Source organism: Xylona heveae (assembly GCF_001619985.1).
Source record: "Xylona heveae TC161 unplaced genomic scaffold L228scaffold_6, whole genome shotgun sequence".
In the NCBI taxonomy this organism is placed as follows: domain Eukaryota; kingdom Fungi; phylum Ascomycota; class Xylonomycetes; order Xylonales; family Xylonaceae; genus Xylona; species Xylona heveae.
In genome coordinates this window covers 361,600-387,142 of record NW_017264198.1, presented here as the reverse complement: position 1 = coordinate 387,142, position 25,543 = coordinate 361,600, and the positions used below count along the sequence as shown (strand labels likewise).

Sequence of the window (25,543 nt, the reverse complement as noted above, 5' to 3'; positions counted from 1 at the left end):
AGACCAATCTGGTGCGGCCCAGGCCAAGTTGGACTTGGAAAAAAAAAAAAAAAAAAAAAAAAAGAGAGAATTACAACGGGTGCCTCTGTCTGCAATAATAATAAAATATAGGTACAATAATTGAATCATATTCGTGTTTACCCCAAACACAGGAAGATCTACCCTTCAAGTTCGAGTCGAAAAACCATGCCGACATGGGGAATATTTACTTCATGCCACGTGCCCATGCCTTCATCAATGGTGAAACCGTACGATGTCCACGCTGGAATTACTTTGGATTGTGCATGCACATATACGAGCCCTCGCCACGCAAAATTCTCGGCTTGATTGTTTTCTCCATTTTGCGGAGAAGGATCTTTCGACAGGGCTTTAGTTACCAATGAATTGAAAAAAGATGGATGCTGACGGGCCCATTCGAGAGCTGCTACTACCAATGCCCGGGCAACGCCTTTTCCTCGAAACTCCTGGCGCACTGCCAATCGACCGAGCTTGATGTACGGCTCTACGCCATCATGCAGAGTGGTTGCTCGGTCGGCAACGCTAACAGGCACTTCGGGCGGTGAAGGGAGAAAATTGCCCTCGCAATCTATTTCTGGGTACTTTGCACCTGGCAGAGGGTGTGGGAGATGAGGAAACGGCAAGAGACGAACTGTCCCAATGGGAATAATGGCACGCCCATCTTCTTCAGCTTCTCTCGTGGCGTAGGCCACCCAGTGACAGCACCGGGCATCATCTGCATCAGAGACATATCGCTGCGGCACGCCTTGTTCCTTGACAAAAACTTCCTCGCGGACTTCGGGCCCGTCAAGGAATATTCGATTGATGTGCGTTGCCTGTTGCGACGACGGTAGGTGTGGGATATAGCCATCCCGCAGGTTCGACAGGGGTCCTTGCAGTTGAAGCTTCAATGAAGGAAGCTTCTCGACCATGCTGAAATGATTTTCCGCCAAGACAAGATCAAAAGTTTATCGACCAGAGCGTTATTATAGTCTAGAACGGAAGATAATTTAGGTTTATTGCAGATTATTTACGATGAACATATGGGGGGATGTCCTACGTGCATATACGAATCGAACACCCAACTTATCGCTATACTTTATCGATGATATACAGGGCGGCGCGAAGTCTTAGCATCGAGTGAAGACGGGGGACAGGGGTCTTGTCTGTCACTCTAAAAGTGGAGACGGCAAGAAACGAGAATTGACCGTCTACTACCGTACGCCAATGATAACTAACGATGATCTGGAGACCGTTACTTAGACAATCATATCGTGCCATGCTCAGCTGGGTTCCAGCCTCCTTGGCGGCTTGACCGCGCCCATGTGCTTCTCCCTCCCGCGATTACGTTTTTCGCTCAACAGACGCAAATCGACAGCACTGGGAGTTTCGCCTCTCTCTCCTAAGATTATTACAAGACATCTTGTCTTGAATCGATTCCAGAACTGTTCACAACCTTCTACCTTTTGTTCCCTGTTGCGATCGACGGTTCCAGAAAGTATATGTCACTTTCGAGCGTTTGCGATATAAGCCGTACACGGACAATTTCCGAAACAATTAATTTGGACAATGCTCCTCTGTTTCAGGAGGATGACCAGTCATTTCTCGTAAGCACAAGAATGAATTTTTTTAATTAAACATTTTCAGACTATATACGCAATGTCTGCAATTTTGCAAGATCTGACTCTATTTTATGCATGCTTGGGCTTTGACTGATTTGCTGTGAAAAGCTGCGCAAAATGGGCAACCAAAACTGTTCCGTCGTGGACTTCTTTGCAAGCCGATCCATCAAGGACGATCTTTTGTGCTTGGACAAGTGGAGCGTGAATCAACAACTTGCGCGCCGTATCCCGCCGTTGGGTCCTAAATTCGAGTTTGGCTTTGATGCTGGATTATCAAAGTTACCCTACTCAGAGAACACATGTCTTTTAATTCAAAAGCAAAACATATATTGGAGCGGAGACATACCAACGACAAGAGCAAATGCCTTTACTGAAAAACACTCCTCGAAGCATCTTCCGAATTCGCGATACACTTCTTCTCCGAGCTGTCCCTCTTCACAGAACCCCCCGCAAAATAGGAAGGCCAGGAGCGTGTCCAACCATGGCGAAGGGACGGCGAGACTCAAACAGCCAAAAGCCTCTCGAAGGAATTCAGAGATCAGTGTAAATGAGAAGTTGTCCGCTGCCCCAAAGAGCTTGAGGAGTAGCTCAGCCCAGTCTTTGCGGAAAGTCAAGGGTATATTGGGCCTGAAGACATCACCATCTACTTGTACATCACCCTCAAGCAAGCGTAACAGCAGATGCAGCTCTACTTGGACTGATCAGGACGGAGTGTCAACTTTGGCGACTACAATCAGTGATGCTGAATATACACCGACAAAGCGATCACAGTCAGTACGCAGCCATAATCACAAGGACAAGTTCCAACATGTTCCGTTGCCAATCCCGCAGAGGCGAGGGTCACTTGGCCAAGACTGTGAACATGGCTTGCTCAATCCTGGAAAATACTGGCATCCGGTGAATGCAAGAGAAAATCCTAACTCGACTTTGACTCGGCGAAGACATTCTATTTCTACAGGCTACTCAACAAATTTTACTCATTCTCTCACTCCTGGGTCGTCGAGTGTCAAGAAGTCACGGGATAGCTTCCTTGTCCAAAAGTCCAATTCAGTTTCTACGCCCCGGAAGACGGAGACACGAACTCTTGACACCGTGGCCAGGCAATCAAACTCCCAGACTAATACAAAGAGTGCAGTGAACAATATCAAACGAATAAGGGCAAGTGGAGAAAAGAGTCAATCTATCACCTCTTTGACCTGTTCTCAAGGGCTCAGGTCTTCCTCGACTAAGAATAGTCACAATAATTCTCCAGGGACTGTTGCCCACAAACCACTCAGTCCTGCCCAAGGGGTAAAGCTAGTACGAGATCCGGAGAAAAGTCAGAGGAAACTACTCGTTGAGCTCTGGTTCACAACGCAAGCATTGGCAGATGGACTGGATGTAAGCCCAGAATTAGCAAGCAGTTGGTGCGATGCTCTTTACTACAGTCGACGCCGGAACCTCGATCTTGACCCGTTTGGAATGACAAAGTTTGCGCCCATTCAAGAAGCACTGAGTTGTGATATCACCAGAACGCAGTGGTGGAAGCTTCCTAATCCGGAACTAGTCGTGGCCAATGAATTGCAATCCATCATTCCGAATATGTTTGAGTCATTCTGGATCACCGATCCTAATCTCGAGGAGAACGCTATCAGAGTCGCGTCTGACGATCTCCTTCGCAGCACACAATTTTGCAGTGGAGAAGGTATTTTCGCGGACGACTTTGCAGGCGTCAAGGAAGGGTGTCAATTGTCAACCAGTTATGACGCAGATGGACGGCTCATGTACTCTCTTCTCATCACCACTCCGCTCATACTCCAGGAGACCGCAAAGACGCGGTATTTTCTCACCACATATATCAATATTACCAAATACATCAGAAAGCATGTGCTCGACGCCATTCTCGCGCATCATGCGCCGGACGTGTCCAGCAAGGAGGCAGTTGTTGATTATGCGGCCACTCGGACAAGGGAGACGAAGGACACACTACCGCGAATGCTTGACAGGTCCCATTGCCCGTCCTCTTCCTCTCTCCTAAGTCTCGAACGACCAATCTCCTTGATTGATTGGCTTGAATTTGCGCTAGAAGAAGCAGGCGACTCTCAGGAACTGGAACGACATCTTTCCGGGTCAAGTTCATTAGGTTCTCCCCGAACTTCTGATTTTGATTCAGCTCAAGAAAATGAGAACTCGAGGGCAAAGGAAAAGAAGGGCGCAGAGAGGCACGACAAATCATTGCCGCTACCGGGCGAGATTATTGAACTTTCAGGGTTCATTAAACAGCTGAAAGCACTTCACAGAGACTACTTTATCTTGGCGCCTGGACGCACAAGTGCCTTTTACGAAGTCTATTACGTATCGCCGCACCTCTATGAGACCGGCGAATGTGTTGACGGTCTGCTGGAACAGACCTTGCCTGAAACTCGACAGCAGCTCAAGCATGCTTGGGCATATCTTAAACATGTTTCTATTCAGATTAAATGGGGCAAACGAGGGGTCGATAAAATGCTTTATTGTACTCCATTGTATGGACCTGGGTTTTCTTGCTGGATATGTTTTTTGACGGATGCTTGTATTGGAGATATTTGGGAGCGACCAATTTCTTGAACTGAATACTAATGAAGCCACGACTGATGAGATCATGTTTAATGCCTTGTGTCTCCTCTCTTTCTTTCTTTTTTACTTTCTTTTCCTTGGTTTACTTTTTTTTGGGGTTTCAGCATCATTTCTTTATAACTGTGAATACTCAGTGACAGAGCGATGGGGGTAGGCTTAATAAATGATGAAGACGAGTGCGTTACGTCAAATTTTAGATATCCTTTTGATGTTATTAGTTCTTGAAAAGAAATTCTAGTAAGTTTAATCATTCTGAGCTGCAGTCGATTACGAAATATAAATTTTTCATTTGTATGGCATGATGCAGATTTGTACTGCTGCCATTGACTTCGCCTTGGAGAGACTTATGCAAATGCTGTAAGATTGAATCACTTCTGAACATTCAAAAAAAAAATGCTGACTAGGACATGATAATCTCCCACTCATTAGTTTCAAGACGAGGTACATTGTGTGTGAACGACAGTGGAGTTGTTGGTACAGCGTGCACTGTGTATATCGATTTATGCCGGTGAGGTCCGGAAGTGCGGGTTCAGCCAATCACGAGCAGTTCGGCTCGCCAAGCTCTTCTCGACATCCATCCGTCCTCAATCCCTCATCTTCCCGGCCCATCGTGTGAGAAAAGGAACGACGAACGATCTCGTTGCCCATCGATACCCCCATTCAATCGTTCCAATTGAGGTCCGGGAATACCTCATCGCTCCATCCCTTCTCTCCCTCGATCACCTGCGGCGGACGTCTTGACCCTTACGACCGCCCCTTTCAAAATGTCTCTCTACGCCTCGCGCATGGTCCTGAGGCAATCTCAGATGGCCTTCCCTCGCGGCATTGTTCTCCGACACGCCTCCACCACCTCCGAGGCCGCGCAGGCAGCCACCTCAGGCGCCGCAAAGGCTCAGGCTGCTGCTTCTTCCGCCACCTCCAAGGCTTCCCAGGGTCTCTCGCGTGTCAGCTCCTCCGCCGGCCCCATTCTCACCAGCGCCGCCAAGAACCTCACCCAGACCCTCGGACGCATTGGCGGCCGAACAGGTCGCGTGATCGCCTTTGTTGAGTGTAAGTTGTTGACTATTATCATCGGCACCGATGCGCCTTTGCCAATGGCTTCATATTCGATGCATTGAATTGGTGGCATGCCAAATTCGGTTGTTCGGCATGGCATGGAACATCCGCTTTGCTCGAATCATTTCAATTGATATCATGGCAGCGCCAATGTTTAAGGTCTGAATTTGTTGCTGACTAGAGCGCTTAATACAGCTGTTATTCCCCCTACCATCTACTACTCAAAGGTCGGCATTGAGCTGTCCAAGCTCGTCTTCCAGGGTCAGAAGATGAGCCCTCCGTAAGTTCCCATAAAGCCGCTCACTACAATTTTCGAGATGGCCGCTGACTTTTGTCCTCCAGTTCCATTGCGACATTCCAGTCATATTTCCAGCCTCTTATCAACGCGGCTCGTCACCCCGCGTCTTTGTTCACTCAGACTACCACTGTCAACAGCACTCTGCAGCCGACCAACATCCTGAACAAGGTTCGAAACCTCAACAAGCAGCAGCTGGTCAGCGGTGGTATCGTTGCCGCTGAGGTCCTTGGTTTCTTCACTGTCGGTGAGATTCTCGGCCGGTTCAAGATTGTCGGATACCGGGGCGTCGACCACCACGCCGAGCACTAAACGATAGAGAGGATGGATAGTTGAAGAATAAAAGTGGTGGCTGTTGAAGACATAGCGGGTAATGTTGTGGTGGCGGATTCCAGAAAGTGTGTTTTCACAGGATTTTAGAGATGAATGGATGGCTACGTCAAAGAACGGGATATCTTGATTTGCTGGGGTTTCTCTGGATTTTTACTAGTCAAACCCATCGTGATATCTCACTGCTGTACCGATATGGATTTGCACATAGCGTGCCGTGTGGGTTCATTGTGTTGATCCATTGTAAATTAAAGATATCAATGAGCAAGGCACAGCTAAATGGTCAACCTGAATTATTATTTATTATTGTTATTCTTCTTCTATAAGTGGTCCAAGATGATATATCGTGGATGAGATCGGAGTTTGATTGGCGGTGATTGGATGGCTCGGCAAAAAAGTGCCTGGCTGCCTTTTTCGGGTATTGGCGAAAAAAGTCGCGGAACAAATGTTTGGGATTGTCCATGACATACACAATTGCAAAAACACAAGAAGGTGACAGCTTACACAAAAAGTTTTTCGTGTGACTTTCACGTCACTGGTTCAGCTGCTTCACGTTGAAGCTGATTTCCTTACCTGCGACCGGGGCCGTCGTCTTCCGTTATAGCGACCACCTGTTTTCGTGGACGAAATGGATCCGTTCAAGTTATTAACACGATCAACCAACTTGACCAAAGCCGCAACAGCGTCGAAGAAGACGGCGTCTCAGCATACACCCTCGACCGGGCAGAATGCGAACCCTCAGCTTTTCGGCGGAAAGGATGACGACTCGTCGAGCAACGCAAGCAAGAAGCGCAAACGGGGCAATCCGAGCGCCGTCCCAGACTTGGTGACTGAAGCAGAGCTCGATTTCTTTGGCGACGGCAAGAGCAAGAATGTTTCCTCCAAAGAGAAGGATGACGACGACGCAGGAGTGCCAAACGAGAAGAATGAGACATCGAAATTTGCAAAGGATACTTTGAGTGAAGAAGATTGCAAGAGAATATTGCGGTCTCATAAGCTCAAGATTACACTATTAAATGCGACTGAACCCGCAGCAGCAGACAATGAGGGCGAGAAGAAGTCGAAGAAGAGGAAAAAGGAGCAGGCTACGGAACATGCTAATTCGGGAAAGAAAAAGGCCCACGTTCAAGTCTTTCCTCAACCATTGACCTCTTTCAAACAATTACGGAGCCGGTACAACATATCGAGGCGACTGGCAGACAATCTTGCAGCGCAGGGTTATACTATTCCTACAGAAGTGCAACTTGGTGGGCTTCCTTTGCTGTTGGGAGATATTGGTGGCTTAGAGGGCGACAAAGGCGCGCATACGAAGAGCACCACAAAGCAAAGCCTGGCGGACGTTGATCTTTTGACCGTTGCTCCCACGGGCAGCGGCAAGACGTTGGCTTTTCTCATCCCGGTTTTGAATCAAATTCTGGCAAGAAGAAAAGCGGTCAAGGACAATGTCGAAGAGGAAGAACTCGAGGGGCCCAAGGCTATCGTCGTAGCCCCGACGAGAGAACTGGCCAGCCAGATTGTCAACGAAGGAAGGAAACTGGCGCTGGGAACCGGTATCCGAGTCACTGCGATGCGAAAGGGCATGAAACCAGCTGCTACTTTCCCGCAGGACGAAGAGGACGAGTCTGCCGACGAGGAGCAAGAGTCAGGCTCGGATTCTGACCATTCCGACAGCGACGAGTCTACATCCCAAGAGCACAACCAGAACAAGAAGGACTCTAAAACGAGCAAAAAACAACGTCCTGTCGTCAAAGCTGACGTTCTCGTCACCACTCCTCTTCTAATGCTCCACGCTATCTCGCTCAAAGGACAATCCGCGACCGCCAGTATGCCTTCGGTCCGGCACCTCATTCTCGACGAAGCAGACGTCCTGCTTGACCCTCTGTTCCGGGACCAAACGCTGGGCATCTGGAACGCCTGCATCAACCCGTCACTCCGCGTCAGTCTCTGGTCCGCGACAATGGCATCTTCTGTCGAAGAACTCGCCCTATCCACAATCGAATCACGCGCCATCACTCTCCGTCTCTCCACCCACGCACCACTCGCCCGACTCGTCGTCGGTCTTAAAGACTCCGCCATCCCCAACATCTCGCACCGCCTCATCTACGCCGCCACCGAGCAAGGCAAACTCCTCGCTCTGCGGCAGATGCTGCACCCCACCTCCTCCATCTCCGACGACTCCTCCGGTCCTCCGCTCCGCCCGCCCTTTATCGTCTTCACCCAAACCATTCCCCGCGCGGTCGCCCTGCACTCTGAGCTGCTCTACGACATTCCCCTCGAAGCCGGCGGCTCGTCGCGCATTGCCGTCCTGCACTCCGACCTCTCCGACACCCTGCGCTCCGACGTCATGGCCAGATTCCGCAACGGCTCCGTCTGGGTCCTCATCACCACAGACCTCCTCGCCCGCGGCGTCGACTTCCGCGGCGTCAACGGCGTCGTCAACTACGATTTCCCTTCCTCTGGCGCTTCCTACATCCATCGCGTCGGCCGCACCGGCCGCGCCGGCCGCGATGGCGGCGTCGCCGTCACCCTCTACACAAAGGAAGATATCCCCTATGTGAAAAACGTCGCGAACATTATCGCCGCCAGTGAGAAACTCCGCAGAGACGAACGCCCCTCGCATAAGGCAGCCGGTCCTGTCTCCTCGCAAATCTCAAGCACCATCCAGCCTTGGCTCCTCGATGCCCTTCCCACGCCGTCAAAGCGCGATAAACAGCGCCTCAAACGCCGTGGTGTCGAGGCTAGAAGATCAGATACTGCAGGACCCGGCACGGAAGCAGGAGCAGGAACGGGAGCACGAGACGGCGGAAGCAAGTCCCGCATCAGTACGAAGAGCGGCTTCGATCGGAAATTGGAGAATAGACGCAAAGGCGCAAAGATGGCGAGCCAAAAGGCGAAAAAATCTTCCTCTTCTTCTGCTGCTGCTGCTGCTACTGCTGGCACTCCTGCTGCTCATGAAGAAGACTCGGATGGGAACGAGTGGGGCGGCTTTGATTAATTGCACATATAGACCCCTTTTGTTGCATTCAGTAGTTTTTTTGTAGGGTCATTATCAAAAAGTTTTCAAATGTCCTGGGCATTCGTCCTCGCATATTGCCCATATTGCCATATTGCCAACTAAAGTTCTTTTAAAAATTCTGAAACTGTATATGTAATATCTCAAGTATAACATTACGAGACCTGGGAGGTTGTCCATGGGAAAAAAATTGTGTTGTATAGATGCATATCTTGTTATCCTGTATATATGTGTATGTGTATATACGTTCTACTCTTATTGTCTAGAGACACCAGGAGGAAAGGAGGGGGGGGGGGGGGGGGGGGGACCCCCTCTTTCCCCCCCCCCTAAAAAAAAAAAAAAAACAAAGCAGAAATTTGCACGACGAAAATTGGAATAATACTAACAGGGACCCCGAAAAATAGTTTCTTGTTACGCTACAAAAAAGGCTTTTATGCACTAGAGTAGGTGAAGTTTGAACACTGAAAGCAGATTTAGGGAATTAAAAAAAATAGTTTAAAAGTAGAAAGGGAAAAGGAAAAAGGTGTTTGATTGTCCAACTAGAGTCTGTATTCTTATAGTAGTATAACTGTATAATATTAGTTACAGTGCATTAAATAAATGGTTTAAGCCCTTAACCCTATATCAAGTAATACTGTAATAATTAGACCTTATAATGAGTGGAATGAAGAAGAAGAAAAAGAAGAAGAAGAAGAGGAAATGATGCTACTTCATTTGCGCAAAATAATAGCCGGAAGGATCGTCGGAGCAACCCACCTCTCATCTTCCATGTGCCAGATCGAGTATTTTCTTCACAACATCGTCTTCCATCTTCTTGGAACGTTTTCTTTCAGCCTCGAGTCGCTCCGCGCCACGCTGGACATAGCCGAGATGAACACTGAGCGGGATATCTGTACCGTCTCTACGATATTTTGTGGCATTGGTACGTTCGTGGAGATTTTCGAGTCCTGCATGCATGGTTTTGAGTTTCATAATGACGCCAGTAACGTGGGCCCAGACGGACTTGCGGTTCTCGGTGACATGTCGCAGAAGGCCGATTTGGCGGTCGTAATCGGAGAGTTTGGATCTACTTGACCCTCCTTCTCTGCTGCCACTGCCTCGGCCGATAAGATTGGAAAGACGCCACCCTCCCACGGCAGTGCTGCTGGCGCCGGTAATAGTATTCCATATACCGGTCAAGGTCCACAAATGGCCAAGGATCTCGTCTCGGGAGAGCTGGACCTGTGCGTTGTCTTCTGAGGCGAACTTATAGATGGAATCGAGATGGTTTTCCAGGGCGTATAAGAAGCCAAGAATCGTATTTGCTTCAATAAGAAGAATATCGATTTCGTCTTGGACGTGGTGCAAGTGTTTGTGATACTGCGCGACAATCGCCGCTTTAGCCCTCGCGCGGGGGTCGTGGTAAAAGGGAATGACGGCACGAAAAGTCCGAGAGAGAACTCCAGGCGAGCCTGGTTCCAGTGGGATGCGGTCGAGAGCCTCCTTGGTCGATTGAGTATTTGCAATGACCATGTCGGCCGCGGAGCCGATATGGGTGTTGAATTTTAACAGAGCGTCGGAGGCAAGCGATGCAGTTTGGATGAAGCCGCTCAATTCGAGGAGTATTTTGCCTCTAGAGAATAGACGTGTTAGGCGAGAGGGAGAGTTTGAAGAGTATAAAGGGTGGGGAAATGAAAAAAGGAAACCAAGAGAGGATGGGTTATTCTGTAGATGAACTTACCTGGACGGAAGTTGACTATAGCGGACTTGCGGACGCAGCTCCCTGATACACACTTCTCCCAGTTTCATGGCGAATTGTAATGATACGGCATGCGGGTTGGCTGCAAGAACTTCTTCAAATGTGGACTGAACCTGCATCAGCTTGCCGAAGTCGACTGGCTCTGCGTTTTCAGCGGGCGGCTTAGGAGTAACGGGCAAGCCTATGGCTGTTCCATGACGACAGAATGGAAGATTGAGAAGCCCGGCACCAGGGATTTGGCAGAGCGGTAATAACGAAGCATGAATCGAAGCTGCGATAGAGCCGGTGACAGCCGTGGCAGCAAAGTAGAGTATGAGCGCAGCTAGAGCTAGGGAGAGTGGTATCTTCAAGAGGCGTAAAGAGGTTATCAAAATCTCAAAAGCGAGTCCGAAAAGACGCTGTGCTCCAGCTGCAGTGATGTCCAACATGTTGGCAATATGGGTTGTTTTGTTGTCTCTTTCTTCATCTTTTGGGATCTTATTTTTGCGGAGTTCTCTTCTTATCACGCTTCTTTGTCTGGAAGATGTCGCGTGCCCGCCATTGTTCTGGGTTCCGGATACTGCAATGGCCGAAGACTGGGGGATACTTCGCAATCGAGCAGAATGGCGTCTAGAAGCCGCAGGAGAACTATCGAAGCCTCTGTCGTTGGAGACCCAAGAGGTCTCCATTTGCCCGTCGTACATTGACGGCATGATTAGTTCTTGTCGGTCGTGACACTCGAGCCCTTTCCTTTCCCGCTACTACCTCCTCTCCGATGTAACCTATGGGTGACTGCTCTGTGTGCGGCAGACAAGGTTAGTGCTTGTGGCAGAGCAGCAAGTTGATCGCCCTCCTCACTCTCAAATGAGTTGTTGAAGTGAAAATCTGCTTCGTAGTCGTAATCGTCCTCACACAAATCTAAGCTGGTCAAGTGAGGCAGCAACGGAGAAGGGGCAGAAACAAATATAAAAGTGATCGTTCTAAGCGTAGAAGACAGAATAGTGAAGTTGAACTAATCATCTAAGAACAGACTACTGCGCAGGATTAACTGTGCTCTTCAATAGGCAATCCAAAAGCGGGAAAGATTCCAGAAAGATCGATTGATTCTTTGTTTGATCATATAGAACTGACGAGGCGGCCCGGTCATGGGAACCAGAATGGCTATATCGTCGACAACACTGCCGCCTAAACATCCTTGCCATCTTCTCTTTGAAAGATCAGAAACAAAAGAAGCAGAAAGAAGTTGAAAGCAAGAACAACAGTTGCATGTGACACGACCAAAACATGGGTTGTTTCACGTCAAAGGCGGCTGGAGAGGGCAACTTTTCAGTCAGTGAGGTAAGAGATCAGAGTACTTGAAAAATATAATACAATACTCTGAAAGTTAGGAGACGAAACAACCCTAAAGTTCTTTGAAAGAATCGTCAACTGCTTCAACAAACAACCTTCATTTGCGGGGCAGATAAAGTGAAATCTATAAAGTTACGTTCATTATTGGGGACAAGCGGAGTAATAACATATTAAGCGCTGCTCGCCTATCAACCAAGCGCAAAGGGGCCTTGTCGTTTATATAACCGCCCTAGAGATGCACCGAAGCTACTTTCCCCGGAATAATTGCAGACCGAATCCAAGCCTCAAGCTCCAAAAATTCCATGTCCAGGCCGCTGCTCCAATGCGTCTCGTGAGGACTGCTGCGCTGTCCCGGCTACGCCTGCGGCCTCTGCGAAATGTCACCCATACCAACGTGCAATGGCCGGCATTAATATCGCGAAGGCAATGCGCCAGCTGCGCCGACACGGCCGCATCACCGGTCACGCCTTCGTTGGATAAAACAACCCAGACTCCACCTATACCTCCGGCAGACCATCGTGCAATCGCAATTGATCAAGATCTCTTCGTCACGTCTGCGCTGAGTCCCGGATCACCGCTTTTCCTCCCAAATGGCGCTCACGTTTTCAACAAGCTGCTCTCCTTTCTGAGGGCCCAGTACAAGCAGTTTGGTTTCCAGGAAGTCATCACGCCGACCATATACAAGCGTTCATTATGGGAACAGTCCGGCCATTGGGAAAATTACAAGGATGACATGTTCGAGGTCAGCGGACGGGGCGCGTCCGGACAAGCCAAGGATGCCGAAATCGGCGAAGATGAAGAATACGGTCTCAAGCCCATGAATTGTCCCGGCCACTGCTTGCTGTTCAAATCACAAAGGAAAACATATCGAGAGTTGCCAGTCCGCTACGCCGACTTTAGCCCCCTGCACCGAAACGAAATCTCGGGCGCGCTGAGCGGCTTGACAAGAGTACGGAGGTTCCATCAGGACGACGCCCACATCTTCTGCCGGCCGTCGCAAATATCCGAGGAAATCTCCAAGACGCTGGAGTTCGTGGCTGTCGTATACAAGACTTTTAACCTTGGCCCGTTCAAGCTATGCCTCTCTACGCGGCCAGAAGACCACTACATTGGCACAGTCGAGGATTGGGAGCGTGCCGAGGAGCAGCTCAAGGAGGCTTTGGACCGCAGTGGCCGGGAGTGGTCGGTCAATGAAGGGGACGGTGCATTCTATGGTCCAAAGATTGATATCATTCTCAAAGACTCGGATGGAAAGGAGCACCAGACTGCAACGATTCAGCTCGATATGCAGCTTCCGCAGAGATTCCAGCTGGAGTATCAAGCTCCGGCTCCCGAGCTGGAGCAAAAGGGCATACTCACTACGGACAAGTCGCTGCTCGAGCAGAGTGGACCAGTCACACCGGTCATCATCCACCGAGCCATTTTTGGCTCCTTGGAGCGTTTCATGGCGCTGTTGATTGAGCATTACAATGGGCGGTGGCCCTTCTGGCTGAGCCCGCGCCAGGCCATCATCCTGACGGTTGGCAAGGGGAATGGTGTCGACGAGTACGCCGAAGAGGCACAGAGGATCACATCTGGCATTGGGCCCTCTTTGCCAGAAGGCAAAGTTGCGCCGCTTCCCATGGATACAGCCCAGTTCCTCGTCGATATCGACCAGAGCGATCGTCCCCTGGGCAAGAAGATTTCCGAAGCCAAGCGCAAAAAGTATAATACAATCATTGTCGTCGGCAAGCGCAGCGTCGAGGAGAACACGCTTGAGCTGGACGTCACAGCGCAACCTAATCAGCAAGTGACGCAGTCCGCTCTTGCTGACATTCTCGGGTCAGAGAATGCTATTGGTAACGGCCGGTCCGTGAAGCTGTCTCGTGACCAAGTGTATGATTATTTTTCGCGCGTGTCGAGCGCCTACGCGTAGATTTCCATGTAATTTATATTATTTAGAATATTGTCAATACAAAGCTCAATAACATAGTATAATTACTTTATCTGGAAATATATGGATGGCCTGGAAGGATTTCTCTTTTTCGACGTGGTTGTCAATTGTGGCGCAAGTAACGCTCCCCCATCGGAGCTGGACCTTGTCCCTGACAATCTCACATGTCACCACATCCCCCACTGGTCCGCCTGTCCGCTGTTTGTCTTCCCCACACCAAACATCCAACGCCTAGGTCAATAAATTATTCAACATTTACCATTCCCACGATCTTCCCATCCCACGGTCTCCCAAACCTACTACTCTACGGCCCATCAATCAGTTTCATCTTATCGACATTCGAACCAAAACTTCATCTATCTTTCGTGACTTCTATCCTTTATCGCAAACCAACCATCCAACCCTCCAACCCCTCGCTCAGCATCAACATACCCGCCCACAACCGCCGTTTCAACCCTCCTCTCTACTCCCCACAGCCCTTTCCGTCCTCTCATACCAGAAAATCCAAGCATGGCATCATCCTCTCAAACCCATCTTGCGCCTTCCTCTACTCCCTCATCATCATCCTTGGCCGCACCGGGCGGCGGCAGTGGCCCAATATCCCAACATTCCATGTCCGCAAACGCCGGCATGACGCCTGCCAACGACAAGCCGCGACTCACCGAGCAAGAGAAGAAGAACAACCACATCGCATCCGAGCAAAAGCGACGGCAAGCTATCCGCGAAGGATTCGATCGGCTGACGGAACTCGTGCCCGGTCTCGAGGGCCAAGGACGCAGCGAGAGCGTCGTGTTGAAGCGGACGATTGATTTTATGCGCGAGCAGCTCGAGGAGCGGCGCCGGCTGGTTGCGCGCGTCGAGGCGTCTGGAGGTGTCGTGAGTGAGGATATGAAAGTTTGATATGATTAGTACCCGTCATCATTCTCCGGAATTTTGTCCGATTGTCCCGGAATTTGTCCCGGTATATTGTCCTGGATTTGTCCCGGTATCCCGGTATATTGTCGCGGAGTCTGTCCCGGGGTTTTCATCCAGCATTCAGCATTCAACATCTAGCATTCACCATTCAGTCAAACGAAACGCCCGACTGCGTCCTGCGTTTGCGACGACGACCCGGTCACCACCCATCCCCGGATATCTAACAGGCCAACACAACCGCCAACCGCCAACTGCCAACCGCCAACAGACAGTCATGCACAACGCACAGAACTCATCTGTCTGACCTACCGGTTCCTATAGTACTAGAGGACAACAACACGACCTTGGACTAAACAATAATACTAATACTACGACCTCTGAATAGCGGCCCACCCGCAAACAGCATGGTAGTATAGCTCATCTCGTATGAATACATATCTTCACCCCCCTACCTTTCCGCCAGGCCTTGTTCTCCTGCCACCTCATCGACCGCTCATCGACCGCCCTGCCACTCACCGAGGGCTCATCGGGTCAGATGATGTCTCAATCGCACGTTGGCACGCGAGGATCTCCCTCAGCCAAAACCCTCCAGATGATCGGCCCCCTACATCTTACCCATTCTGGTTCGACAGCGGGAAGTTATCCTGGGATCAAGAGGGAAAGATCCAAGCCAGGACATTCGCAGGACATTCGCAGGGTCAAGCGACGGTACATTACAGACTACAGTGCCAACGAACGCAAATCTAGACAGCTTGACAGCTTGACAGAGGGGCGTGTTTACGTCATATAGGATGATAGAATCTTAGACTTTTTATAGATGGGACTTATAGATAAGAATCTTTAGCTTTTACAAGTACTCTTGACTTGATAGAGAGACTTTACACCTCTTTAAATTTATCGCGTCTTACGGTCGAGAATGCAAGTGCTTGACGAGTCACGGTTTTTAGTTCTTAGTTACGGAACGCAAATGTCAAAACTTGAATCTAACATTCATGTGCCGTATGCGTGTATATATATACATGGGTATAAAACCAAACTAACCTAGGCTTTACCACCTTGACTAAAATGCTTTGATGCGAGTATCGCTGGACTTGATCGAAACGATATGGGAGAAATGAAAAGGAGATATAAAAACAGGAGGAAAGAAAAAAGAGAGGGAGAGGGAAAGAAAGAAAGAAAGAAAGAAAAAATAATAGTAATGATAATAATAATCAAATGAGCAAGGCTTCTAAAAGATCGTAACGACGTAAATGGTCAAATGGCCTGAGTACTCTGTCCCTGGCGCGTATTCGGATTATCCGATTCTTCCCATGCCGAATCACTGACGCCATGGTCTTTATTCCGCTTGCTTGTAGAAACGTCTGCATCCCCACGGCCGAGACGGGCCATATCTTCCTCTGTGGGAGCGACATGCATCCAGACCTCGTCAGAGTCTGATCTGCTGGAAGAAGTTTGCGCATCAATCGGCGGGCCAATAATACTTGAACGTTTTACTTTGCGCTGCAAATCGGGCGTGACGCGTGCAGAAAATTCGTGTGGTATCTTGAGACGTTTAGCAGTCCATTTCGGGTCGGGTTTATGTTCGTCGGGTAATTCAGTGACGGCTTCTGCTTCGAGGAGGTGCTCGTTGTCGATGGCGCCCTGGACAAAGGACATTCGAGAGGGTGTAGTGTAGGACAAGAACTCGAGAGAGGCGTTCACGGTGAGGTCGAGGGCGCGAAGAGGGTTGATGGTCATTTTGAGGAAGAGGGACGAGAGCCGCGGATAAAGAACGGCAAAGTCGGACTGGGCATGATGCACTGATCCACCTGTAAAACGCTATTAGCAAACAACCTTATGGAAGCCATGGGAAAGATACAGGGAGCTCGCTTACGGACAGTGAGAAGCCAGCAAAGAGGGTTCTCGCTTTTAGCTTCTTTGAAAATAGACAGGACGGACTTGAAGTTCTCTGGCCAGTACATGAAAGCTTCAGAGTTGATGCCTAATAGAGGAGCGCATATTCGATGTTCGGCATTAGATGGCTTGAGAACAACACTGTGCAAAAAAGGACGCAATGATTAGCACAGAGCCCTTGTGAGAATGGACAGAGTCTATAAACCTACCCCCAGATATCGTAGATGATGCCCTGTGATACAAAGTCGAACCGGTCAGGATGTCGAAGTACTTCGACTGTCGTTGCAGCACCAAACGAATGGCCCACCATGGTCACCTTGTCCACGTGAAATCTGCCAGTCCAAGAAGCCCAGTCTACACCATCAAGTCCGCGGGAACTAGCGTCAATCCGGTTGGCTCTTCTCAGGTTTTTCTGGGCAACAAGCTGCCCTTGCCCGTTACATATCAGACACATGACGCGATACGCTTCCTCAATCTCAGCAAGACGCATCTCAATCTGCGCTGCCCTCAGTTCATGGTCAACCTCTCCCTTTCCTGTCGGATCAGTATCGTTGGGATTATCTATATAGAGATAGGTTAGCAAGGTATTCGAAATATGCAAACTCAAGTTGATACAAGGCGGGGGCCCTTTGGCTTTCCGTTCACAGCGAAGAACCGTGTCGCTTACCCTTGGGAAATATATAGTCCACATTGTCATAATCCCTTTCCTTCTCCTCGGGTGGATGGTCAACGTTTCCATTTGACTCCATTGCTTCTCGACTGGCCTCGGTATTCGGCGGATGATTCACAAACGACCGCGGACCACTTCCATCCCGATGCTCAATCGCACAGACGACAAAGCCGTAACTGGCAAACTCGGAACACAGACTACTGTAATTTGTTCGTGTTCCTCCAAGTCCATGGCTGAAAATGAGTAAGGGCAAGCGTGGTGGCTTTCCCTCTTCTCCAGGTGGCGGCTCGCCCTCCAAGTTCTTCACCTCTGCCCCCACGGCTCGAACGTTGAGGTCTGGCGGCCAATGCGCGGCCAAGGGAGCATTTCTGAACGCAACAAGTTTCGTAAACCACGCAGTTGAAAGAAACCATAGTGTTGTTGGCCATCTGGGAAGGCCGGCAAAACGGGCATAGCCTTTGGCGGATTTTCTACGTGGCCGTTGTAACCAGAGCGCTCGTGACCAATTCTTATATCCTGCCGGGTCAGGGCCAGTGCCTGACCCAAACTCGGATGGATAGTAGATTGTAAGTAGGACTGTTTCCAGCTCTAGTAGATGATGATTATTACGGGTTATGTGCGAAACGGATCGGGGCTTTTCGACTGGTATCTCCATATCCATGGTGCCGACCTAGGTTGGCCCGAAAGAGCGTCAGTCTGAGTCCAAGGGCCTGGAATGAAACTATATTGTCTCTACCTACACTATACGGGCCTGATGTTCTTGGGAGTTTTCCATAAAAAGGCACCCGGTCGCGAAGGTCGCGTGGTGGCCGAGACTTTGGTTTTTTGCTGTAGGGGACATCATTTGGTCGACCATGGGAGCTCGCATACTCTGAAAACCAGGAGAAAAAGGACATTGTGTACAGTTACAGATGCAGAAAACAACATGAATACGGGGAGAGCGCTGGAGGAATTATGAATGTTTGATTTTAGAGTTAGACGATGCCGAAGAGCAAGTCCCGCTTTTTCTGAGATTGATGGTGAACAGTGGGGGGGGGGGTGAGATCTATTGATCGATTGTGGAGAAAGATGGGTTTTCAATTGCATGCCATTGTAGCAGGATGAATATTTTTGCGAAAGGGGTTTTCAATAATATACAATCATTGTGATGGCATTGGCACGCGAGATAGGGTAAAAAGTACAAAATGCCATAGCGGCGGTGGAGAGGAGGAGAGATATGCATCCCATGGTGGGATGAGGTAAGAGGACGGACAGTTAGTTAGAAGATTTCGGTGAAATTAAGTCTGTACTGACGTATTGTTCACCCCGGAGTGTCCTCCGTTCCCCCCTTCTGGGCCCTCTAGCGAGCTCAACTCCATCGTGCCTTCCCCTTTGAGAGGAAACTTCCCCACTAGCGGGCACAAACGGAGCGGCACCTTGGCGGGTCTTCCGAGCACAAGAGCTTAGTTCGTAGTCCTCGTCCAAGCCTATGGTTAAAGGCCATAGCTTAAAACTTACGATCGTGGTTATCCTGGTATACTGTCATACGACATCTCCGTTTACCCCGATCTCTCTGCCACATACTTACCTTTAAGTATGTTAACCTATCTCCGTTCGAGATGGTTACAAATCAATCTAATCACTGCAGAAATCAGAGATAACAACCTAACCATTCACGGAATTAAGGGCTTTGGTATTGCTATCAACATTATTGTTGGATCCAGAGATAAAACGAAGAACATGACTCTATTCCGAAGGAAAGGGGGAAGAGATGAAAACATCGAGTACATATTGCATAAAAACGACGAATGTCAGAGATTTCTTCTCCATAGGGAAGAATTCCTGGCTGGCGACTGTGTAAGTCGTCAGATACGGCGAACGACCGCCGGAGATTATTCACAGCCGCGATGCTTTTCGAATGAAAGACCCAAGAGCTAGCGAGAATTCAACTCTGCATTTATGGAGTAGTTGGACATGCGTGACGCTTTTTCATTGCTTTCCTTTCCAACCCTTTCAATGTCCTCGTGGAAAAGAAATTGAATACATTGCAATTAAACATCGTGTCGAACCGGTCAAGTTTCTGTGAAACATGATCAAAGGTATGTCATGCCTTATCAGCCCTCTTGCAAAAACCGTTACCCTTCTCCGATTCCTTGCATCATCACATCTCAACCCGCAATAGCTCCACAAGTTCCATAACACTCTCCTTGGCCATCAAATATGAGTTCTGAGCCCTGTCTGCTTCCAACTTTGCACCCATCCAGGCTTTTTCTGCGTCACGTGCATGGCTCAAGGCACCCACAAGGAGCCGAGCGGCCTGGAGAAGACTCTTCTTTTGGTCAGCATCATGCTCCGAGCGAGCCGACTGCAAGATTTCCATGGCGAAGGATGTTGCTCTGGCAAATTTTGCTGAATCAAGCAAATTAGTGCTCTTATTAGTACCCTCAGCCAGCAATGTTGCAGAATGTTTCCGAAAATTTGTACCATCGCCGTCGTTGAGACTAGGACTATTAGAACGGAGCATTTCCTGCATGAAGGACACAGATGGGCTAGTAGCGGACATGGTGCTGTTGTAAATCGTGGTGTGCCCTGATCTTATGGGATTATCTTCTTCGATAATGTGACTTTGTCTCCAAGAGGACACTTTTCGATCTAGTAACGCTGCCTTGTGAGAAGTAGCAATTGCATTTCGTCTTTGCTCTTCTGAATCATTGTACGGAGAAGATTTTAACGCAATATGAAGGTCCTGGTCGCCATTAGGAAGGTCAAGTTGGACGGAAGACACGCCTTTAGCAGCTCCCAACTCATTCTGGATTGCTGCAAAATCCTTGGACCGACATTCCCCAGATATCTTTCCGGTTCCAGCTGCAACCTTGTCGTTTCTATCATCGACAGTTGATGAAGCCAAAGGACTCTGCTGCCGAGAACTTACAAAATTGATGTCAACGCTTGAAGCTCCACCGGCGAGTCTAATCCCAGAGTTTCCCATGGTGTCAGACGAGCTATCGCTGGAATGCTCCTCAACGTCCTTGATTACAGGTGACTGACTCTCAAATTCTTTTTGCATATGATTCTCGGTGATGCCGCTACTCGAAACTCGGTTGGAGAAGGACTTCTGATGTCTCTTCAGGCCATCATCTGAACTCAGATCTTCTGCGGCGATATCATCTCGACGCAGCGGTTGAAAGCATATGTCAGAAGAACGTGAGCCGTTCTGGATGCCTTCGTGACTAAGTGAGGCTGATAAGTCTTCTTTCTCAGTATTCATGCTTTTAAATTTCCTGTTCATACTTCCCGTATTATGCCAACTCGTCCGCAAGTTGCTTGCACCGCGTAACTTCTGTCCAAATGGGAACTTCACTCGTGAATCGAACGTACTAGCATTCCGGACAATGTTCTGAATTCCCTGGATTGAAGGGGTGCGAGGCAAGAATCTACTACCTCGAAGGTTGCTCTTGCTAACGTTTTCTTTATCCAAATCCGAGTTCCCCATAATAATTCTATCAGCTTCTGGCGCAATTCGAAGGATAAGAGAAGGATTGGTAGCCGAAACATGTTTAAGTCTTGCGTTGTGGGCATACAAATGTGATGGATCAGTATAGGATGCTGGCTTTGTGGATGTCGCGGAGAACTGCATGGAATCTGTTGTGACCTTGCTCGAAGGAGAGCAAAGGTTAAGCTTGGCATCGTCCTTGTCATCTTCCAAAGTTTCCTCTTCAAATATAGTGAGGGTTTGAAGATTATCGGGTTCAATCATGGTAGATTCGGTGGACTCGTCCGGATTGGAGCAATTCTGAGCCATTAGTGACATGACTGTCTTCCGAAAATCGGGAATTGAAACTCGTCTATTCTCAATGCTGAGAAGTTGAGTCGCCTTGTCAGACCCTTTTTGGCGAAGGCGCCCTGTAACGGGTCTCTGCATGGACTCCATGGCTTCGGCTGAGGAAACGTTTAGGTTGCAGTTTGCTAACTGTGCATACTGACTTGTTGCAATATCACTGTCTTGGTTGAATTGCGACGTGTCGTTTGTGCTGCTGTCTGAAAACTCTGTGTAAACGATATTAATTCTATATTCATGCCTGAGTATGCTGTAGAATCATACCTTCTGCGGGCATTTTTTCAACTCCATCGACGGAATCAGAGACCGAGAGCGGCAAAATAACGCCTTTATCTTCATCAGCTGGATGAAAAGCCTGCGATGATTTTGGCATTGGTTGTAGCGGCAAATCTTTGATGATTTTTTTGCCATCGTTATTGATATTCACAGTTGGGTTGACCATTTCATCTTGGCTCACAAAAGATTCATTCCCTCTCGGATCTTCAGCATGGTCCAGCGACAGCGAAGACTCAGGAGTCAAAGCCGGCCAGTCTTCCTTTTTACCCGGTTCAGTAGACGACTCTCGACAGAGGGGAATCTCCGTCGCATCAATCAAGCTTCTTGACATGAATACTGCAGTTGACTCAAAGGTGGAAGGCAATTGAGGCAATGGTTTCTCGACTTGTAGCACTTGGCGAGCGTGATGTTTCCAGACGGGCAGATGACTAGAAGTATGCGCAAGCTGAGTCCTGGAGTTTCCCACCAGATCTCGCGTCAGAATTTTATTTGGATGATCTCCCATGACGCGTGTGTGTATTGCTTCAATCTGATCGCAGGTGAGTGAATGGACTTGTGTGGCAGGGCTTACCCCATGCTTCGAACAAACCAATAGTACCGACAATTGATCAATTACTCTGCTGAAAGTATAGAGCTGAGTAGCAGCTCTGCCTGACTGTTCTTTGAGTAGAGTATGCGTTATGAGTTCGCGTGTCGAAACATCAACTGCCCTCCCTTTTTGGGCGCGTCTGAAAAACGTGTGGCAGAGAAGCTATTGTTTGTTTTTGAGAGCGTAGAGGTGAATAGAGCTACATCCGTGCAAGTAGGTAAACATCAGATGAATATGGCGAATTTGATGAAAGACTAGCAGTTCGTGCAATTAAAAATAATGCAAAAGAAGTGAGATAGCAAGACCATGTGATTATGAAGCCTGGTGAGGCGGGAAAAACGAATAAGACACATAGCCTCCTCATAGGTACACAAATGAAACAGCGTAGCCGATCTCGTTCTTTGTTTTGATTCTTGCGTGCCAGAGTGGGAAATAGTAGGTGAATGTTACAGTAGTGAATACGGCCATAAATTCGTGGGGGGAAAGAGCTAGTCCTAAATCTATACGTAATTCTTTCGATGAGCTGCAGCGGAGGTTTTAAGATGTTAGGACAGTGTCGCTTCGAAATTTTAGAAATATGATGTCTGTAGCGAACCAGCAATAATCCATCATGTCTTGCACATGCCACTTGAGAATGAAATCAATCGTTCCAGCACAGCTTCTGGCTGAATTGGTAAATTGTAAACATGGAGTCTTTCGCTCCCTACAGACGCAACGGCAGGATCAATGATAATAGTTCTTTGCTCCATCTTGGGTTTTGCATAGGTATGATGAACTACGGCATATAGATCTTCTTCAGTAGAGAAGGTGCCCTAAATAGTGCAATCACAAGTAGGCGTCCGTTGAGAATGATATATTTTGACCCGGAGTCGTGTTTTTCCATTTCCGCTTGTTGGATCCTTATCAAGGTTAGACACTCCCATTTAAGCTTTGAGCCAACGAGGGGCCTTGGCATCAACCATGACGTATACCCCGGCGTGTTCTCCGTCCACTCGCTCTTGAGGTACGTACTTACTCAGATACATCTTATCCGTTGCGCAGATAAGCGGATAAGACACAGAGAGCATTTCAGACGTCTTTTTAACGTTGTGCAGCCATTTCATGATGGATTACAATCACGTAGAAATGGAATACGGATGCAATTTGGAGCACAATCCAATTACGGCTAGGAGTGTTACTGAGGGGTGCTGGCAATTGGGTTCAGGAAGGGTTGCGTTGATCGTACTCTAATCGGATTAGCTTGTTCATGCTTGGCGGTAAATGCCGCTTCGCCCTAGAATCGGGCCTTTGCTCAAGTCGCCCTTTACTCGCAGTCCCTTTGATTTCGTACGAACTGTCGCAATGAGGGCGACGCATCGAATGCTTCGTTTCGAACAAGAAGGTCCTCGGAGACGGAGTGTGTGCTCCGAAGCAGTTGATCTGATCGGCTTCTGGATGCCTGTGCGTGGTCTCCTTGCTCTACCCTATCCCCTCATTGCAGGATCATCGTTTCCAGAGCATTGGCAAATCATGGGGAAGATAGTTATATTCTGCTACTGTTGGTCGAGGGTACGCAGTAGACGTACTCTGCGCCTAACCCTTTGAAAGTTAGATCCGTTAACCCTCCGTCGTGTGCCTCGTTCCCACCAAGGCGGCGTGGGATACCGAAAGGATACCACCCTACGGCCTAATCAGCCGGAGGACGTCGCGTTAGCGGCGGAACGACATTTCCAAGGGAGTGCGGCCGAACGGGCTTCACGCTGCCAATTCAAGTGTTCGTACATGCCCAGTGGCCTGTGGCGGCGACGGAGTCGTAACGATGACTCTCACGAAACAGTCCAGCGACAGACCTAAGGCTGATCTACGAGATCATCCATCGCTTCCTCTAGGTTAGACGGGACCAAAGGAGCTCGCCTTCGTCGCAAGTTGTGGTCGACTATCTCATGCGTGTGGGTCCTGTGCAAGCCACCCAAGGGGCCTTAAGATGCACAGTACGTGTGCCAGACAGGACTTCAACTGTCCCCGTAGGTAGACGAGAAGCCATCGAAGGTCTACCGTCACTTACAATACACATTGTCCAACCGAGAGCTCTTTCTGTAGCATGAAGACGCTCGAAAAACTTGGGATAAATCTCACCACAATCAACAAAGGAACGCAATGACGAATTACCGAGTATACGGGGCCCGATCCCAATAGGTCCGGTTTGCAAGTGCAAATAGTTATGTTGAACTTGCCAAAAGCACGTCCTGACGTCCGCAGCAACCACCACACCCTCCTCGAGCCCACAAGCGAGCGACGGGAAAAACGTGGCGAGGGACGATGGCTCGCTTAATCGCCGACGAACTGGATTAGCTGTAGACCAAAGGTAGAGAAGCCGTCAGTATGTAGCAACGGCCGTGTTGCAAGAGGCGCAGAAAGATGAAGCCGCAACGATGACGAGAATCCGAAGAAGTCGCCGGCAGGTTTGAAGCCCACTTTCACAAGATGAATCTCTAGTCGGAAACCTCGAGCCCTCCCGTGGGGTGCACCCATATACTTTGGGTCGTCGATCGCCCATCATGACGAGGTGCGTGCGCGGCAGAGGACATGATCATCCTCTCGGTCCCGAGCGTCAGGTACCGGGTACCTAGAGACAGCACTTTATTCCTCTGAGGATAAGGCGTCGGATAGATGGAATAATAAAGTGGAGTCTCTGCCATAACACGTAAACGCTCTCTCAGTCGTGATGGACCTGACATCAGAACTCAATCTGGGTCAGAGAACAAGTGGCTTCGACCAGAGATGGTGGATTAAGATGGTAGGTAGGTACACTTGTGACGCCTAAGAATGCCACAGTCTTCTCTACGCTGGCACCCACTTTCGTCGCCGGATATAGTGTGGTCAGTCATGTTCATCCATCTTTCGGCAATTGAGTCATACCAAGGCGTCTAGGGAACATGCTGCAATGGGCAATCTTCTGAATTAAACAAAAAAGGAGCGCCCCAGCCCGTTTCTAGTCAATTGCACTTTGAATGTTTTGTGTGAGTATCGATATGATAGCCATGATTTGATTATGATGATGGTGACGGTGTATCAAGATGGATGGCTGGGGCGGAATTATGCTCCATCCCGTTAATCTCGATGGCCTCCGTTCATAACCCGCCCACCCCTCTTTGACTGCCGTCGAAGGCTATCCTGTCCTTTCCTACCGTACTCTGCTTCTGAATGGTCCACTGAGACGACACCAATCCGATCCCAACCAGTTCGTTGCCCCCCCGGTCGCTCTTGGTGACGGCGCCCATGGAGTAACCCGTAGACGCTTGGAAAGTCACATCGACATATGCTCAAAGGGGGCGCTCGACGGTGTCTCTCGTTCTGAGCGTCGACGTATTTATCAGGTCTAGGAAAGGTTGGGGCTGTTGATATATCTTTAGAGTAGAGGGCCCGATGGCTGAGTGCACATATATGAGCCACCTGCCAGTAACTGCCAACTGATATAACCTACCTACCTACCTAC

The 25,543-nt window shown here is 49.1% G+C and overlaps 10 protein-coding genes across 10 annotated transcripts; 5 read left to right on the top strand and 5 right to left on the bottom strand.

Moving 5' to 3' along the window:
- Positions 1 to 69: 69 nt before the first annotated feature.
- L228DRAFT_247709 (hypothetical protein) lies at positions 70 to 1,019 on the bottom strand. Its single transcript, XM_018332710.1, has one exon. The coding sequence runs from the start codon at positions 927 to 929 to the stop codon at positions 159 to 161; it is 771 nt and encodes a 256-aa protein (XP_018187645.1). The 5' UTR covers positions 930 to 1,019; the 3' UTR covers positions 70 to 158.
- Positions 1,020 to 1,064: 45 nt separating this feature from the next.
- L228DRAFT_283275 (hypothetical protein) lies at positions 1,065 to 4,402 on the top strand. Its single transcript, XM_018336102.1, has 2 exons — positions 1,065 to 1,604; positions 1,728 to 4,402. The coding sequence occupies exons 1-2, from the start codon at positions 1,500 to 1,502 to the stop codon at positions 4,203 to 4,205; spliced, it is 2,583 nt and encodes an 860-aa protein (XP_018187644.1). The 5' UTR covers positions 1,065 to 1,499; the 3' UTR covers positions 4,206 to 4,402.
- A 420-nt stretch (positions 4,403 to 4,822) lies between these two features.
- On the top strand, positions 4,823 to 6,271 carry L228DRAFT_261311 (putative mitochondrial F1F0-ATP synthase g subunit). Its single transcript, XM_018334319.1, has 3 exons — positions 4,823 to 5,264; positions 5,466 to 5,550; positions 5,613 to 6,271. The coding sequence occupies exons 1-3, from the start codon at positions 4,979 to 4,981 to the stop codon at positions 5,875 to 5,877; spliced, it is 636 nt and encodes a 211-aa protein (XP_018187643.1). The 5' UTR covers positions 4,823 to 4,978; the 3' UTR covers positions 5,878 to 6,271.
- Positions 6,272 to 6,378: 107 nt separating this feature from the next.
- On the top strand, positions 6,379 to 8,970 carry L228DRAFT_220878 (P-loop containing nucleoside triphosphate hydrolase protein). Its single transcript, XM_018330256.1, has one exon. It carries the CDS (start codon positions 6,524 to 6,526, stop codon positions 8,888 to 8,890), a length of 2,367 nt encoding a protein of 788 aa, XP_018187642.1. The 5' UTR covers positions 6,379 to 6,523; the 3' UTR covers positions 8,891 to 8,970.
- A 519-nt stretch (positions 8,971 to 9,489) lies between these two features.
- Positions 9,490 to 10,522, bottom strand: L228DRAFT_146078 (hypothetical protein). The gene has a single exon (XM_018329226.1). It carries the CDS (start codon positions 10,418 to 10,420, stop codon positions 9,668 to 9,670), a length of 753 nt encoding a protein of 250 aa, XP_018187641.1. The 5' UTR covers positions 10,421 to 10,522; the 3' UTR covers positions 9,490 to 9,667.
- Positions 10,523 to 12,008: 1,486 nt separating this feature from the next.
- Positions 12,009 to 13,928, top strand: L228DRAFT_247705 (threonyl-tRNA synthetase). The gene has a single exon (XM_018332709.1). It carries the CDS (start codon positions 12,211 to 12,213, stop codon positions 13,888 to 13,890), a length of 1,680 nt encoding a protein of 559 aa, XP_018187640.1. The 5' UTR covers positions 12,009 to 12,210; the 3' UTR covers positions 13,891 to 13,928.
- Positions 13,929 to 14,418: 490 nt separating this feature from the next.
- On the top strand, positions 14,419 to 14,808 carry L228DRAFT_268578 (hypothetical protein; the record flags this gene model as incomplete). The annotated part of the gene is made up of 1 exon (XM_018335160.1): positions 14,419 to 14,808. One exon carries the CDS (start codon positions 14,419 to 14,421, stop codon positions 14,806 to 14,808), a length of 390 nt encoding a protein of 129 aa, XP_018187639.1.
- A 1,269-nt stretch (positions 14,809 to 16,077) lies between these two features.
- Positions 16,078 to 18,282, bottom strand: L228DRAFT_239099 (hypothetical protein; the record flags this gene model as incomplete). The annotated part of the gene is made up of 5 exons (XM_018331111.1): positions 16,078 to 16,631; positions 16,697 to 16,857; positions 16,926 to 17,277; positions 17,384 to 18,056; positions 18,127 to 18,282. 5 exons carry the CDS (start codon positions 18,280 to 18,282, stop codon positions 16,078 to 16,080), a joined length of 1,896 nt encoding a protein of 631 aa, XP_018187638.1.
- Positions 18,283 to 19,364: 1,082 nt separating this feature from the next.
- Positions 19,365 to 19,749, bottom strand: L228DRAFT_247701 (hypothetical protein). Its single transcript, XM_018332708.1, has one exon. The coding sequence runs from the start codon at positions 19,743 to 19,745 to the stop codon at positions 19,527 to 19,529; it is 219 nt and encodes a 72-aa protein (XP_018187637.1). The 5' UTR covers positions 19,746 to 19,749; the 3' UTR covers positions 19,365 to 19,526.
- Positions 19,750 to 20,381: 632 nt separating this feature from the next.
- Positions 20,382 to 21,810, bottom strand: L228DRAFT_261305 (hypothetical protein; the record flags this gene model as incomplete). Its single annotated transcript, XM_018334318.1, has 3 exons — positions 20,382 to 20,595; positions 20,657 to 21,412; positions 21,468 to 21,810. The coding sequence occupies 3 exons, from the start codon at positions 21,808 to 21,810 to the stop codon at positions 20,510 to 20,512; spliced, it is 1,185 nt and encodes a 394-aa protein (XP_018187636.1). The 3' UTR covers positions 20,382 to 20,509.
- Positions 21,811 to 25,543: the final 3,733 nt, after the last annotated feature.

What these genes read in the sequence shown, in the direction of transcription:
- L228DRAFT_247709 (XM_018332710.1), bottom strand. Translation starts at nt 929, where the DNA reads ATGGTCGAGAAGCTTCCTTCATTGAAGCTTCAACTGCAAGGACCCCTG.
- L228DRAFT_283275 (XM_018336102.1), top strand. Translation starts at nt 1,500, where the DNA reads ATGTCACTTTCGAGCGTTTGCGATATAAGCCGTACACGGACAATTTCC. An exon ending in AGGATGACCAGTCATTTCTC is followed by an intron (nt 1,605 to 1,727) that starts GTAAGCACAAGA and finishes TGCTGTGAAAAG; the next exon opens with CTGCGCAAAATGGGCAACCA.
- L228DRAFT_261311 (XM_018334319.1), top strand. Translation starts at nt 4,979, where the DNA reads ATGTCTCTCTACGCCTCGCGCATGGTCCTGAGGCAATCTCAGATGGCC. An exon ending in CGTGATCGCCTTTGTTGAGT is followed by an intron (nt 5,265 to 5,465) that starts GTAAGTTGTTGA and finishes CGCTTAATACAG; the next exon opens with CTGTTATTCCCCCTACCATC. An exon ending in GGTCAGAAGATGAGCCCTCC is followed by an intron (nt 5,551 to 5,612) that starts GTAAGTTCCCAT and finishes TTTGTCCTCCAG; the next exon opens with TTCCATTGCGACATTCCAGT.
- L228DRAFT_220878 (XM_018330256.1), top strand. Translation starts at nt 6,524, where the DNA reads ATGGATCCGTTCAAGTTATTAACACGATCAACCAACTTGACCAAAGCC.
- L228DRAFT_146078 (XM_018329226.1), bottom strand. Translation starts at nt 10,420, where the DNA reads ATGGTCATTGCAAATACTCAATCGACCAAGGAGGCTCTCGACCGCATC.
- L228DRAFT_247705 (XM_018332709.1), top strand. Translation starts at nt 12,211, where the DNA reads ATGCACCGAAGCTACTTTCCCCGGAATAATTGCAGACCGAATCCAAGC.
- L228DRAFT_247701 (XM_018332708.1), bottom strand. Translation starts at nt 19,745, where the DNA reads ATGGAAATCTTGCAGTCGGCTCGCTCGGAGCATGATGCTGACCAAAAG.